Source organism: Wickerhamomyces ciferrii, contig 00097 (assembly GCF_000313485.1).
Source record: "Wickerhamomyces ciferrii WGS project CAIF00000000 data, strain NRRL Y-1031 F-60-10, contig 00097, whole genome shotgun sequence".
NCBI lineage: Eukaryota > Fungi > Ascomycota > Saccharomycetes > Phaffomycetales > Wickerhamomycetaceae > Hansenula > Hansenula ciferrii.
Genome location: NW_011887643.1, coordinates 26,245 through 39,158, shown reverse-complemented (window position 1 = coordinate 39,158; position 12,914 = coordinate 26,245). Strand labels below are relative to the sequence as shown.

The 12,914-nt window shown below is 30.8% G+C and overlaps 6 protein-coding genes across 6 annotated transcripts; 2 read left to right on the top strand and 4 right to left on the bottom strand.

Moving 5' to 3' along the window:
- Positions 1 to 173: 173 nt before the first annotated feature.
- SLM4 (Slm4p) lies at positions 174 to 632 on the top strand (the record flags this gene model as incomplete). The annotated part of the gene is made up of 1 exon (XM_011275877.1): positions 174 to 632. One exon carries the CDS (start codon positions 174 to 176, stop codon positions 630 to 632), a length of 459 nt encoding a protein of 152 aa, XP_011274179.1.
- A 760-nt stretch (positions 633 to 1,392) lies between these two features.
- CDC34 (SCF E2 ubiquitin-protein ligase catalytic subunit CDC34) lies at positions 1,393 to 2,103 on the bottom strand (the record flags this gene model as incomplete). The annotated part of the gene is made up of 1 exon (XM_011275876.1): positions 1,393 to 2,103. The coding sequence occupies one exon, from the start codon at positions 2,101 to 2,103 to the stop codon at positions 1,393 to 1,395; it is 711 nt and encodes a 236-aa protein (XP_011274178.1).
- Positions 2,104 to 2,903: 800 nt separating this feature from the next.
- On the top strand, positions 2,904 to 4,507 carry ARP4 (Arp4p; the record flags this gene model as incomplete). Its single annotated transcript, XM_011275875.1, has 2 exons — positions 2,904 to 2,943; positions 3,018 to 4,507. 2 exons carry the CDS (start codon positions 2,904 to 2,906, stop codon positions 4,505 to 4,507), a joined length of 1,530 nt encoding a protein of 509 aa, XP_011274177.1.
- Positions 4,508 to 5,502: 995 nt separating this feature from the next.
- Positions 5,503 to 7,158, bottom strand: HEL1 (E3 ubiquitin-protein ligase HEL1; the record flags this gene model as incomplete). Its single annotated transcript, XM_011275874.1, has 1 exon — positions 5,503 to 7,158. One exon carries the CDS (start codon positions 7,156 to 7,158, stop codon positions 5,503 to 5,505), a length of 1,656 nt encoding a protein of 551 aa, XP_011274176.1.
- Positions 7,159 to 7,570: 412 nt separating this feature from the next.
- On the bottom strand, positions 7,571 to 9,811 carry IML2 (Iml2p; the record flags this gene model as incomplete). Its single annotated transcript, XM_011275873.1, has 1 exon — positions 7,571 to 9,811. The coding sequence occupies one exon, from the start codon at positions 9,809 to 9,811 to the stop codon at positions 7,571 to 7,573; it is 2,241 nt and encodes a 746-aa protein (XP_011274175.1).
- Positions 9,812 to 10,481: 670 nt separating this feature from the next.
- On the bottom strand, positions 10,482 to 12,659 carry BN7_3480 (Increased rDNA silencing protein 4; the record flags this gene model as incomplete). The annotated part of the gene is made up of 1 exon (XM_011275872.1): positions 10,482 to 12,659. The coding sequence occupies one exon, from the start codon at positions 12,657 to 12,659 to the stop codon at positions 10,482 to 10,484; it is 2,178 nt and encodes a 725-aa protein (XP_011274174.1).
- Positions 12,660 to 12,914: the final 255 nt, after the last annotated feature.

Sequence of the window (12,914 nt, the reverse complement as noted above, 5' to 3'; positions counted from 1 at the left end):
TTTGAATTTTTATCATGTAAAAGTTGAAAATCACTCTGTCATTGACCCGGTTCAATAACATCTCGACATTATCATCATAAGTAAACATGAAAAGTAAATTGTAACCTCATACTATCAAGATTATACTAGACTTAGATCTAAACACACCAACTCCACATTCTTTTCACCAAAAAATGACAATGCTCCACTCCAGAAATATCCAAGATGTCCTTGAACAAGGACTCAGACCAGTACGAACCACAAATAAATCCCTATTGGCAGTTTCATTAATCTTACCATCAGGAGCACCATTATCATCATATATAAATCCTTTAAAACAATCAGAAATAAGTATAACACAATTGAAAATGTATTCCTTGTATGCTGCTAATGCTCTTTCTGGACAATTTGGTAAAGCGGATGAAGAAGATGCTGGTGATGATGATAAAGATGATGATGAAATTGATAAAGATGTTGTTAAAGTTGAAACTGATGATAATACAATTTATTTGAAAACTATAAAAGAAACTTCATTTAGTGTTGTATTAGTTTGTGAAAAAAATTATCCAAAACAAATAATAAAGTTGAAATTAGATAATTTAGTTGAAGCTTTTGAAGAATTAAAAGATTATGAATATTCACAAGATGATTAAATTTTACTACAGACTTCAAGATATTTTTTTTTTGCAATTAATTTATTGATGATTCATTAAAACTAGATATGTTGCAATAATAATGTTGATTTTTATAATATATATATATATATAAGCTTCTTTTTTCACTAGCTTCAACAAAAATTTGACCCAAAAGGAATAAAACACATATTAAACCGAACTCAACAAAACTTTAAAAAACTAACAAAATTGATATCAAAAAGAGTTGTAATATAATAATCAAATATGAATATTCAAAAGTATTATTGCTATTTATATAATTCCATCAATGATATTGATAAAAGTTGCTCATGATTATATTTCCAAAATTATAAATTATTTGTATATGTGTATAATAAATGATAAAAAATGATGTTAAAAAACAAACTCCATAATGTAAAAAAATAATAAAACCCAAGTGTTATTCATATGATTACTTTATATATTGTTGATATGTTGATAAAAAAAACTATGACGATTCAAAATGGAAATAATCTGAGACTTTTTGAAAATATAAATTGATGAAACTTTGAAATTAAATTTGACACTATAAAACAACAGAATAAAAAGGAATGATTTGGGATAAAAAAAGTCGTTATGCTGTAAAAATGGACATTATAAAATTCTTTGCTCATAATGAAGATTATTAATATGATTATGAGCTTTAAAAATAAAAATTGATGATTGATTAAAAATTGGTGAAAGGAAAAAAAAAAATTGATGCAAATGAAAAGAGAGTTGATATGAATGATTTCATTCATCATTTATCTTCATCATCAGATAATTCTTCTTCTTCATCTTCATCTTCTTCATCGTTACCTTCAGCGTCATCCATTATGCTATCATCATCATAACTTTCTTCTTCTGAATCATACCAAAAATTTTCATCAACAACTTCATCTTCCATTGGAGTTGCATTTGAAGAAACATAAGCACTTTCAGAAGTTGGCATGATAAATCCTGGTGGGATATCTTGTTTTGATCTTTCAACTTCTAATGCAACTTTTTTTCTATATTGATCTTGTTTTTTTCTCCAATCAACAGCAGCATCAACATTAGCAGGAGATGAAGGATTTGGATCTTCTAATAAGGAAACAATAGAAATCAAAACAGTTTCCACAGTTTGAGCAGGAGACCAAGTTTCAGCATCTGGTTCATCAGAAGTTGGATCACCACCTTGATGTAAGATTGAAATACATAATCTACCATCACGATAAACATTTGGATGATAAATAGCTGGAGTAAATCTAAAAGTTGGTGGCGAGAATGGATAATCAGCAGGGAACTTCATTTGAGCTCTAAAGTAACCGCCATGATATGCAGATTCTTCATTCAACACCATGACCCCGATATTCCACAGAAAGATGTTATCTTCTTCCAGTTCAATATGAAATGATGGAATGGCCTTTTTAGGGTCTGTGAGTTCACGAAATTGCCGTAAGAGTAAAGCAGCAGCACTTGATGAGGACATTTTTGTTGTGGATGTTGTTCTTGTTGTGTTTCTTAAAATAACTATGGGACTATGGAAAGAATCAAAAAGTTTTGTTGATGTGGCGGATTCCTTTCTTTATATAATGGAAGGGGGACGGTCTTTTGAATTCCTTATAAACAGAAAACAAGGTCTGGAGACTGAGGGAAAACTGGATCTGAGTGGTTTTCAAGCGTAGATATGAGAGAACTTGTGAGTGTATATTCCCTTCTTCCTCTGTGAAAAGTTGGTTGTAGTCGTAGTGGTTCTTATTTGTGATTTGTGGTTTTCCAACCCTTTCAGTTGTAATCTGGTGAACTTTTTACTTTTTGCTACAAAACAAAATCAAAGTCGAAACCTTTTTTACAAATACAAAAAGATTCCCAAAAAGATTCCACTTGTTTTCCGCGCTTTTCTTTTGATTTTTAGTGGGCTCAGAACTCAGAACTCAAAACAGATACACTGCGCTGGTTTTGGTGACCAAAGACGTCTCAAGTAGAAGATAAGTAGACATTTATAAAGACATGACAATGTATTACTTGTCCTTTTAAATCATATCTAGATCTCTTCTTTTATAGTTTATTCTTTGGTTTTGTATTCGATTTTATGATCTTTAACTAGTTTGTATGGTGTGCCTCTTACCACTTTCCAGTTTTTTTTGCAAAAGTTCACGAAATTCACGAAATTCACGAAAAGGTCAAAATTGTAGCGCCAAATTGTAGATTTGTATGGTGAATTAAAGCGTATTCGAATAAGTTTTGTATTGAACGATTGTGGTGTCAAAAGCTCAAAGTATCATCAACATGGCCAATTCAAACTCCATTTTGCAAGTCTACGGTGGTGGTAAGTAAAGGTCTAATCTTGATGTGTGTGTGAGGATAGATACTAACAACTGACAATTATAGATGAGGTTGCAGCTATAGTGCTAGATCCAGGTTCTCAATCAACAAAAGTCGGTTACGCAGGTGAAGATTATCCTAGAATAATCACTCCTTCCTATGCCAGATTCGATACTCAAACTGAAGATGCTGTTGCTGCTAAGAAAAACATTGATGCGGATGGTGATATAGATTTGGAAAATAATAATAATACTAATGATGATGATAATAATAATAATAATGATAATGATGATGATACTTCTTTTAAACCAAATATTCCCAAGAAAAGATCTTATACATATTATTCAGAAAATTCAATAAACTTCCCAAAACCTCATTCTGAAATAAAACCAATATTAGAAGATGGAATAATATCTGATTGGGATACCGCTGTGGAACAATGGAATTATCTTTTTGAATCATTAAATGTTGATTATAAACAACAACCTTTATTATTAACTGAACCTGTATGGAATACAGCTGAAAATAGAACAAAATCATTAGAAATTGCTTTAGAACAATTTGAATTTCCAGGTTTTTATTTAGCTTCTACTCCAACTTGTGTTTCATTTGCCCTTGGTAGACCTTCTGCTCTTGTTGTTGATATAGGACATGATATAACAAGTGTAACACCGGTGGTTGATGGTATGTGTTTAACCAAAACAACTTTGAAAACTCATTATGGTGGTAGATATCTTTCAACTCAATTACAACATAGTCTTCATTCAGTTAATGAAGATATTATACCATTATATAAAGTTAAATCTAAAGTTTTAACAAAACAAAATGAATCACCAAATTGGGTACCAAAACAATTTGAAAATATTACAAAATCTTTTGAAGAATATCAAATTGAAAATTTATATAAACAAATTAAAGAATCTATAATTAAAGTACCTATAGATCCAATTGATCATAAGGCAAATTATGAAAATGAAGATGAATTATTCCCTAAAAGACCTTATGAATTACCAAATGGTCATACTTTTGAATATGGTAAAAAAAGATTTGAAATTGGTGATTCATTATTTGAACCAAAAAATTATTTATTAGATGAATTCCCTGCTGAAAGTGGTGAACCAGAAATTAATTCTAAAATTGATTATGTCCCATTGAAAAGAGCTAAAAAACCAACTGAAGAAGAAGAAGAAGAATCAACTAAAACTACAGGTAGTAAAAGACAAAAAAAAGAAATTCCAAAATATAGAGGTCTTGGTGACTTAACTGCTCATGCATTATCATTAGTTGATGTTGATTTAAGAGCCCAATTAGCACATAACATTATAGTTACAGGTTCATCATCTTTAATACCTGGTTTAAATGATAGATTAATGTCTGAATTACAAAAAGCTCATCCTGGATTAAAAATCAGAATTCATGCTTCTGGTAATACAGCAGAAAGAAAATTCCAATCTTGGATTGGTGGTTCTGTTTTATCAAGTTTAGGTACTTTCCATCAATTATGGGTTAGTAAAAAAGAATTTGAAGAAGTTGGTGCTGAAAAATTATTAACTGAAAGATTTAGATGATTTTAATTTAAATATTTTGTATAATATTATTGTATATTAATAGACCAAAAAAATGAACTTTTATATAATTTTAGTTTGCGTATAATTAATGATCTTTAGTATGAGTATACGAAGAGATGTTGAGTTACGAAATTACAGCTTGGTCTGGATCTCAGTACACGAGATATGAACACACTACCAGTCTATATCGAAACTTCAGGAGTATTTATATAACTTCACATTAGGCATCGTGTATCACATAATATAATTCAACTAATAAATATATGTTCTAATTTAATGTTTAACTTCATGAGACAAGCTGTATATTGTATTTTTCAAATTATGTACAACTCGTTATTAATGTTCGGAAATCTTCGTACATTTATCCGAAATTACAAAAGACTATAACTACTCTAAAATTGAGTAAATTTATAATAGAAAGATAATTATAAATCATAAAAATTATCAGAGATTACAATGGTACTAAATGCTTGTCATAAATCGAATAAAAAAAAAATTGTCATTTTCAAAAATTCTAATTTCGAAAGAAATTTTAGCAAGTATACATCGTTAGATTAAAAAGTTGAAAAAAATTCAAAAATTCAAACCAGCTAATATGAAGCTTTTGAGGCTTCAAAGGATGAATATCATTCAAATATAAGCAAAAACATCTTCAATTTCAACACAATATTTGAATATGGCTCGAATTATATATTTTATTAAAAACAGTCGGAAAATTGGGCCGGGCCGCGGCAAAATATATATAATTTTACATGTTTTGAAATCAATACATTGTTAAGGAATTAAGCTGAAGTTTCAGATGAGACAGTTGACCACTCATATGCTATTATAACGAGCTTTCATGTACATTTTTGCCGAAAACTGATCACGAAATACTAATATACCCACTATATAATCTACAGCTGTACATTATATACGTGAATTGTTCATTATAATCTTCATTCATAAAACATAATAAATAAGTTAATATATAGTAATACCCAGCTTAAATTAGCTTAATCTTTACCTGAAAGGCATCCATAATCAATAGATTCCAATGTACAAGAAATCATAGCTTTTTGACGTTCTTGTAAAAAATGACTCTTATTTAAAAATTCTAATTTATTTCGTACAATTTCCAAAGGATCTTCAATTTCAAATAATTTACTTAAATTTTCAACAGATTCTGCTAATTTTGCTTGAACTTCTTCAAAAATATCTAAGAGACCTGTTCTGTCACAATAATAGGCAAATGCATAAGACCATTTAAGTACTTTTCTAGCTTTCAATAATGCTTCTGCACTTTCAACAAGAAATTGAGCTTCAATCCATGATATACCTGAAGTTTCTTGTAATTCACGAACTTTTTCTTCAACAAATTTACATCTTTTATCATCTAATTTTGTTGAAGATTCATGAACTGCATATAAATTATAATAATGTAAATATTTTTTCAATGAATTTTTTGTTAGATTTCTTAATTTTTGTTTAGCAGTTAATTCTTCTTTTTCTTTATTCTTAGCTTTGTCATTTGGATTATCTCTAAAAGCTGTACATTGATAATAAGAGGTACCATGACTTGTCCAATCTTGTGAACAAATCCAACAAAACTCATAACGACATTTTTTACAAGTCATATGATTACAACCACCATTTTTTTCAATTGATGAATCACATTTTGGACATTGTTGAGTATTGGACATTATCCAATTTGCAGTTTCTGAATCATCTTTACATTTTGTTACCCATTGTTTGGCAATTCCACAAGGGACAGGTGTATGATTTTCAAATGAGCATGAAACACAAAATTGATGATTATGGTTACATGTAACAACTGGGACATGGTTTTCAGAAACAATATTGGGTATATCTGCAAAGTTTAATATTTCAACAACATTTGGACAATCAACGGATGGACACCATTTATAACTTCGATGTCTTTCAACATATTCCTTAATTGAACTTTCAATTAATTTGAAACTTTCACCTTCACCAGCTATAAAATCTAAATCTTGTGAATTTAATGCAACATCACAGTTTGGACATTTAATAACTTTACCAGATGATGTTTTGTCTTTAATATATTTACTATAACAATCTAAGCAGTATTCATCACCACATGATAATTGATATGTTTGAGTCTTTTCATCACAACAGATAAAACACATGAATTCACCTTTATTATATTTTTTAAACGTTGAACCAGCTTTGGTAGAACCATCTACTATAACACCAGCAGCTGTTTTAACTCTATCAGGATCATCCATATATTCTTCCATAAGTCTTTCAGAGTTCCATGAATAAAATTGTAGCAACGTTAGAGCATTATCATCTGTCAATTCCAAAACGCTTGAAATGTTTTTTGTTTGAGCGCTTAACTTAGCTACCAAATCCTTTGTTGAATGAGCTTTATATTCCACCAAGTCTTTCTTTGTTGATAATGTATCTTCTTGTTTGAAATCACTGGCATCACCAGCATTGTCATTTTCATAATCTCCTTCTTCAAATTCTCCATCTCCTTCATCATCATCATAATCATCATCAACCACCCCATCATCTGACTGAGATGCAGAAGCGACTTCCACCACTTCATCATCGTCTTCATATTCAAACTCAGCGTCCGACTCAAACTCATCAGGGGAATAGTTCATAAAGCTCTGATCATCAGACATTTCTTTTGACTTTAGTTGTTATTTATTTCTCTTTTGCTATTGTAATAATATTAAAAGACTTCTCGTTATTATAAATATATGAAGCTTTCTTTTTGTACTTTTGCCACTTTTAAAAGATAATTAATTGTTCTTGAAGAAATATTAAACTATTTATATGAAATTCCCAAACAGATAAAGTCAAATTCCTTGTTTCTCAACTAAATGCAAAACAACTCAAATCAACTCAATCAGTTCACGCACTTTATCTTATTCAATTCACGCTTTCTCTTCTAGAACCGCAGACGCGGATATGACATAATCGCTGACAAAGACATATAAGCTACAAAATCATTTGAGAGATTTATAAGAGAAAATAAAAAAGTTTGAAAGGAACTCATTTCAAGTCTCAAAAGATCTCTTTATATGAGGATATTTATAAACCTTCTAATCTATCTAATGCTGCTTTAATCTTCATACCAACTCTAGTACTTAGCTCATAATCATCAGAATAAGCTTGTGCTCTTTTCAACCATTCTTTAGCTTCTTCTAAACCATCAGTTCCATATTCTTTCCAAAGAAATAATGCCTTTTCATATAGTGCAGTTGGATATAGCCATGGATCTTCAGCATGTCTAATAAATCTATATGGTTCTCTTGGATTTGACTCATCCAATTCGATAATGTTGAGTAATACTTTTTCATCTAATAATTGAACACCTTCTTCAATTCCACCTAATCTTCTTAATGTAATTGATTGTAATAAATTACGTAGCATTGATTGATTTTCAACTTCTGGAATTTTAGCATGTTCTGAAACACTATAATCCAACAATTGTTGTGCTAATAATAAATGATCTTCTGGCATTCTATTATATCCATTCCAAAAATATGCTAATTCATGAACAGGTGATGTACCGATAGCATCAATAAAATCAACATTGTATTTTTGTGCTGAATGTTGGAAATGTGAAATTTTTCTCAATAAGAATTTATCAAATGGCATTTGTTTTGAAGTTTTACCATATTTAGCAGATACTGGTGCTTTTAAAATTAATTTTTCAGCTTTATTTCTAAATTCTTCTTCACGTTTCAATTCTTTAGGATCTTTAATTAATCCTAATTTGCACATACGATATAATTCTAAATAACATGAACCTGCAGTATATGTATAAAGACCTGGTGACCAACTATTAATTTCCACTAATTTCATGAAATCATTAGCTGCTCTTTCATATTTATGTAAAAAGATTAAAATCATTGCACGATCGAAAACCAACAATGCTTCAACTTGTTTCATTTCAATCTTTCTATCTAATGAATCCATTAAATTTAAAGCTTCTTCTAGACGACCTCTTGATGCTAACATACGAGATTCTTGTAATAACCAAAGTGCTGAATGTGGGAAAAGAGCTCTTGCATATAATAACGCATCTTCTAATTTTTTACCAGGATGTAATAAAGTTGGTTTCCCAACTCCTTGGTATGCATTTGATTCAGATCTCATTCTTCTTTCACTCTTAGTTTTTGTTAATGATAAATTAGTTAATTCAGAATTCACAGTGGAAGTTCTTGTATGTTGTGGAGAATGAGTAGAAGAAACATCTGGAATATCAAAATCTGCATCAGTAAATTGGAAAGGACCATCATAGAAAACCAATAAAGCTAAAAGACCAATACAGCCATGAACATTTCTACCTTCAACTGATTTCCAAATTTTTCTTAAACCATCTTCTCTTGAACCTCTAAAACCAACAACTGAAAGAACTTTACCAATAGCTGGTGGAATTAATGATAAAACTAATTGTAAAATACCAAAGCATAAATTAGCACCTGATATTATATATTCATCAATTGTTGATTGTGATTCATCAATTTCCTTAGTCTTAATACTAGAACTTGAATCTGGATCAATTAAACCTTCTTTAGAATACCCCAATTCTGATCTTAATCGATCATTAGCAGGCGAATTACCAATATGAGCACCATTCAATCTTGAAGATCTCATTGATGCAACATCATCAGCAATATTTGATAATTTTGGATCTTTTATTAAATCTGGATTTATTGAAAATGGAACATCTGCCCATATTGAACTTGTATTTGAATTTAATGTTGAAGTACTTTGGTTCGGTAGATTATTTAAACTTCTTTGTTGTTGTTTTTGCTTTTTTTCATATTCTTTTATTAATGTGAAAACTTCATCTAATGTATGATATGCTTTTCTTAATTTATATAATGCTTTAGCACTTTCAATCATACTTTCAGATAATAACATGATCAATGCATTTAATAAATTAGCTTCAGCATAAATAACTGCATATTCAGTACCAGGAGGGAAATTAGCAGAAGTTGTTAATTTTAATCTTTGATGTTTTGAACGATCTCTTGATGATAAATTTTCAGCTTTTGTTAAAGATTCACCAGCTTTTTTCATAACTTCAGCTTCAAAACCTAAAGTTGCTTCCAAAAATCTAATAACACCAACAGCCATTACTTTAATTGTACAATCTGGTTCATTTTCAATCAAGTGAAGACCTTCTTGAGTACGATCATCAAGTAAGAAATCCATAGCTTGTAATGCTAATTCGAAATCATGAGCTTGTTTCAAAATCAATGGGGTTGCTTCATCTTTGGTGATTGTTTCTTGTTTCTTGAACCCTAAAGCACGTAACATATTGTGGGTATTCTGTAGTTATATTTTTGATTCAAAGAGTATCAAGTATAAGCGATGATACTTCAAGATATATTAATATTTGTTGATCAAAAGCAAAAAAAAGACTGGATCTCTATATGTTTTGATGTGATGTAAATTTAGACTGTCTCCTATCTTTCCAAGCAAAAAAGAAATGGCACACTGCAAAAATAACAAATTAAGGGGAAAGGGGGTTAAGTGAAATGACAAGTCACCAGAAATGATCTGAAAGCACGGTAGTTAATCAAATTGTAGAAAATAATTGTTTTGTGGTAAGTTTCTTTAAAAATAGATTGACTTTTATAAACTTTTTAAATTCTGATGATGAGCTTAAAAGCCAAGTGTTGATAATTCTCAAATGATTTTCAAATTCATACTTTGACATTCCACAGTTCATTCCAGTGAAGATAGGCAGGGGACAGGCTGAAGCTAGGCAGATACTAGACTGAAGCTGGGGAGAGACAGAGAGACTAGGCAGAGATACGTCAGTGTTTCATATTGGGGAAACTCTACCCTCAGACTAGCACCGGCAAAGGCGGAGCCCAGGAGATAACAAATCCCAGCCTAGAGAATCGAGATCAGATATTCCTTCTACAAGATTACAAAAGACACACAACTTCATGACGATATATTCATTAATTAAAACCACATTCTATCTCTTTTTGGGTTTGATTACAACATTCACACCCAGTTGACTAACACTATTCCAAACAGATTCATCCAACACTTTAGGTAATTTACGTCCATAAAGACATTGGTCAACAAGCCACATTCCAATAATGAAAGATTTCCTTTCAATTGTACCATCTTTCCTAGTATCAACAAGATCCCATATCTGTCTAAGAATAATTGGTGATAATTGAGATCTTGACCAAAGATCCCTAGCTACTAAATTCAACATTAAATTAGTTTCTTGTGATGGTGTTAATTCAGAATTTGTAGAAAGTTTTGATGCTTTCAATGCTGAATGATGACGTTCTGGAATATCTTCAACTTGTACTAATGTTGCAGGGTCAACAAGATCCATATACAGGCCTTTATTTGCAACCCAAACACCATCATATCTTTTACGTTCTTGTTCTGTAATGTATTCACGATCATTATGATGTTTCCATGGTTTATCTTCATTGAAAATTGTAGATTTTTTCTCTTTTCTCATTGTTGTTTTAAAATGAACAGGTCTTGAATCTTCATCATTAACTAAATGATTTGAAGGATTTGATGATGATGTTGTTGCAGATTTAAGACCTTTCTTAAATATATTTTTAGCATTTTTCCTAAATCCATGATGATGACGATGTCTTCTTCTTCTTTCTTGATCTTCAATTGATAATGGATATTGAGGTAATGCATCTTCATCTTCATCAACAAATGAATTTTGATTATTATAATCACCAGGATCTATAGGATCTAATTCTTGTGAAATACTACTACCTGGTGGTGGTTTCCTTTTTGGTGAAGTATTTCTTCTTGATAATGATGGTGTATATCCCCCAGAAGTAATAGATCCACTATATGAGTTCAGATGTTGCATTGATGTTTGCTGTAATGGTGGTGAACTTGATGGAGGTGGTTTCCTTATTGGTACTTTAGAAGAACGAGTTGATGTGGAACCTGGTGTATCAAATACCCTTTCACTAAATTCAATTTTGGAACTACTAACTCCATAATTATTATTAGTATTACCACTGTTAATACCACGAGAATTAAAATAATCAACTTCATCATCATTATACTCATCAGGTTCAGATTCATATTCATATTCATGTTCATCTATTCTTGATGGAATTGTATCTAATGCTAAATGAGATGAAGAACCACCTGAAGCTCTTGCAGATTTTGGTGCTAATGAAGAAAACTCAGAGCCTGCTGAATTTGATCTAAAACTACTTGCTTTATCTTCAATTTCTAAATCTGAATAATTTTGATCAGAATCGAAAAAAAATCTTGGTGATATTGATTGTTGAATATGTGGAACTTGTATCGTATCACCATTTGTTGTTGATTCCATAGATTTATTGAAATTTGGATTAAAATTTGGTGGTTTTAATGAAAACGGTGCTGAATCTATTGAATTTGATGAGCCTTGTGAAATTGATGGTGAAGATGGATATACTTTATTATTAACATGTGCAGTTGGTGGTGGTGCCAGCAGTTCAGCAGATGAAGTAGCAGCAGAACGTGCAGCTATACTTGCAATGGATTGTGTTGTATTTATATTATTAATATTATCTGGTGATGATGTATCAGTTCCTGTTCTTAATGGAGGTAAAGGTGATCGACTTCTTGCTCTTATTCTAGGTTTATCATCTATTGAAGAATTATCACGAACGTTTAAAGAGTCAATTTTGGGTAATGGTGTCCTACTTCTTGATTGAGGAGCTGAATGTTGAACTATAGGTGTGATGGGAGTCTTTGGAGCTGGATGTTGAACAACAACTGATGGTTTATGACTTGTTGGAGTCGTGCTGATTGATTGTGGTCTTATACTTGGTGCATGTTCTTTCTTTGTTAAAATCACCGGTGGATTCCCAGAGTTACCAGCACTGACACTTTGTTGTTTGGTTCTAACTGTAGATGCACTTGATGTGGAAACAGACCTTCTAACTTGTACATGTGGTGGTTGTGGTCTTTTGTCATAAGTTGGTGTTTGTAAAGGAGTATGTTGATTATTTGCAGTTGTTTGTGAACTATTTGAATTTTGAAACAAATTAGCAGCAGCTTGAGCAGCTAATAATGAAGATTGTGATGGTGCATTATTCAGTTGGTTATCCTGCTTACCTATAGTTGGTATCTGGTTATTTGTATGTCGTCTTCCTAGTAATCCCATTCTCAATCATTGGTGAGATGGTGCTATGAATTATATGGGAATTATATGAATAGAATAACAAACCGGCAAGTCCCCTTTTCAGTGTAAATAAAATGAAGTATAGTTATAATAAATATTATATATCAGAGTTAATGACCTGATAAAATCTAAAATAAAAGCGTGTTTTTCCAATAATCACTAAAAATGTAACTCGTTTAATATCTTTATCAGATTTGTATGACAATTGCTCAAAAAGTTCAAATGTATTTTTGGATC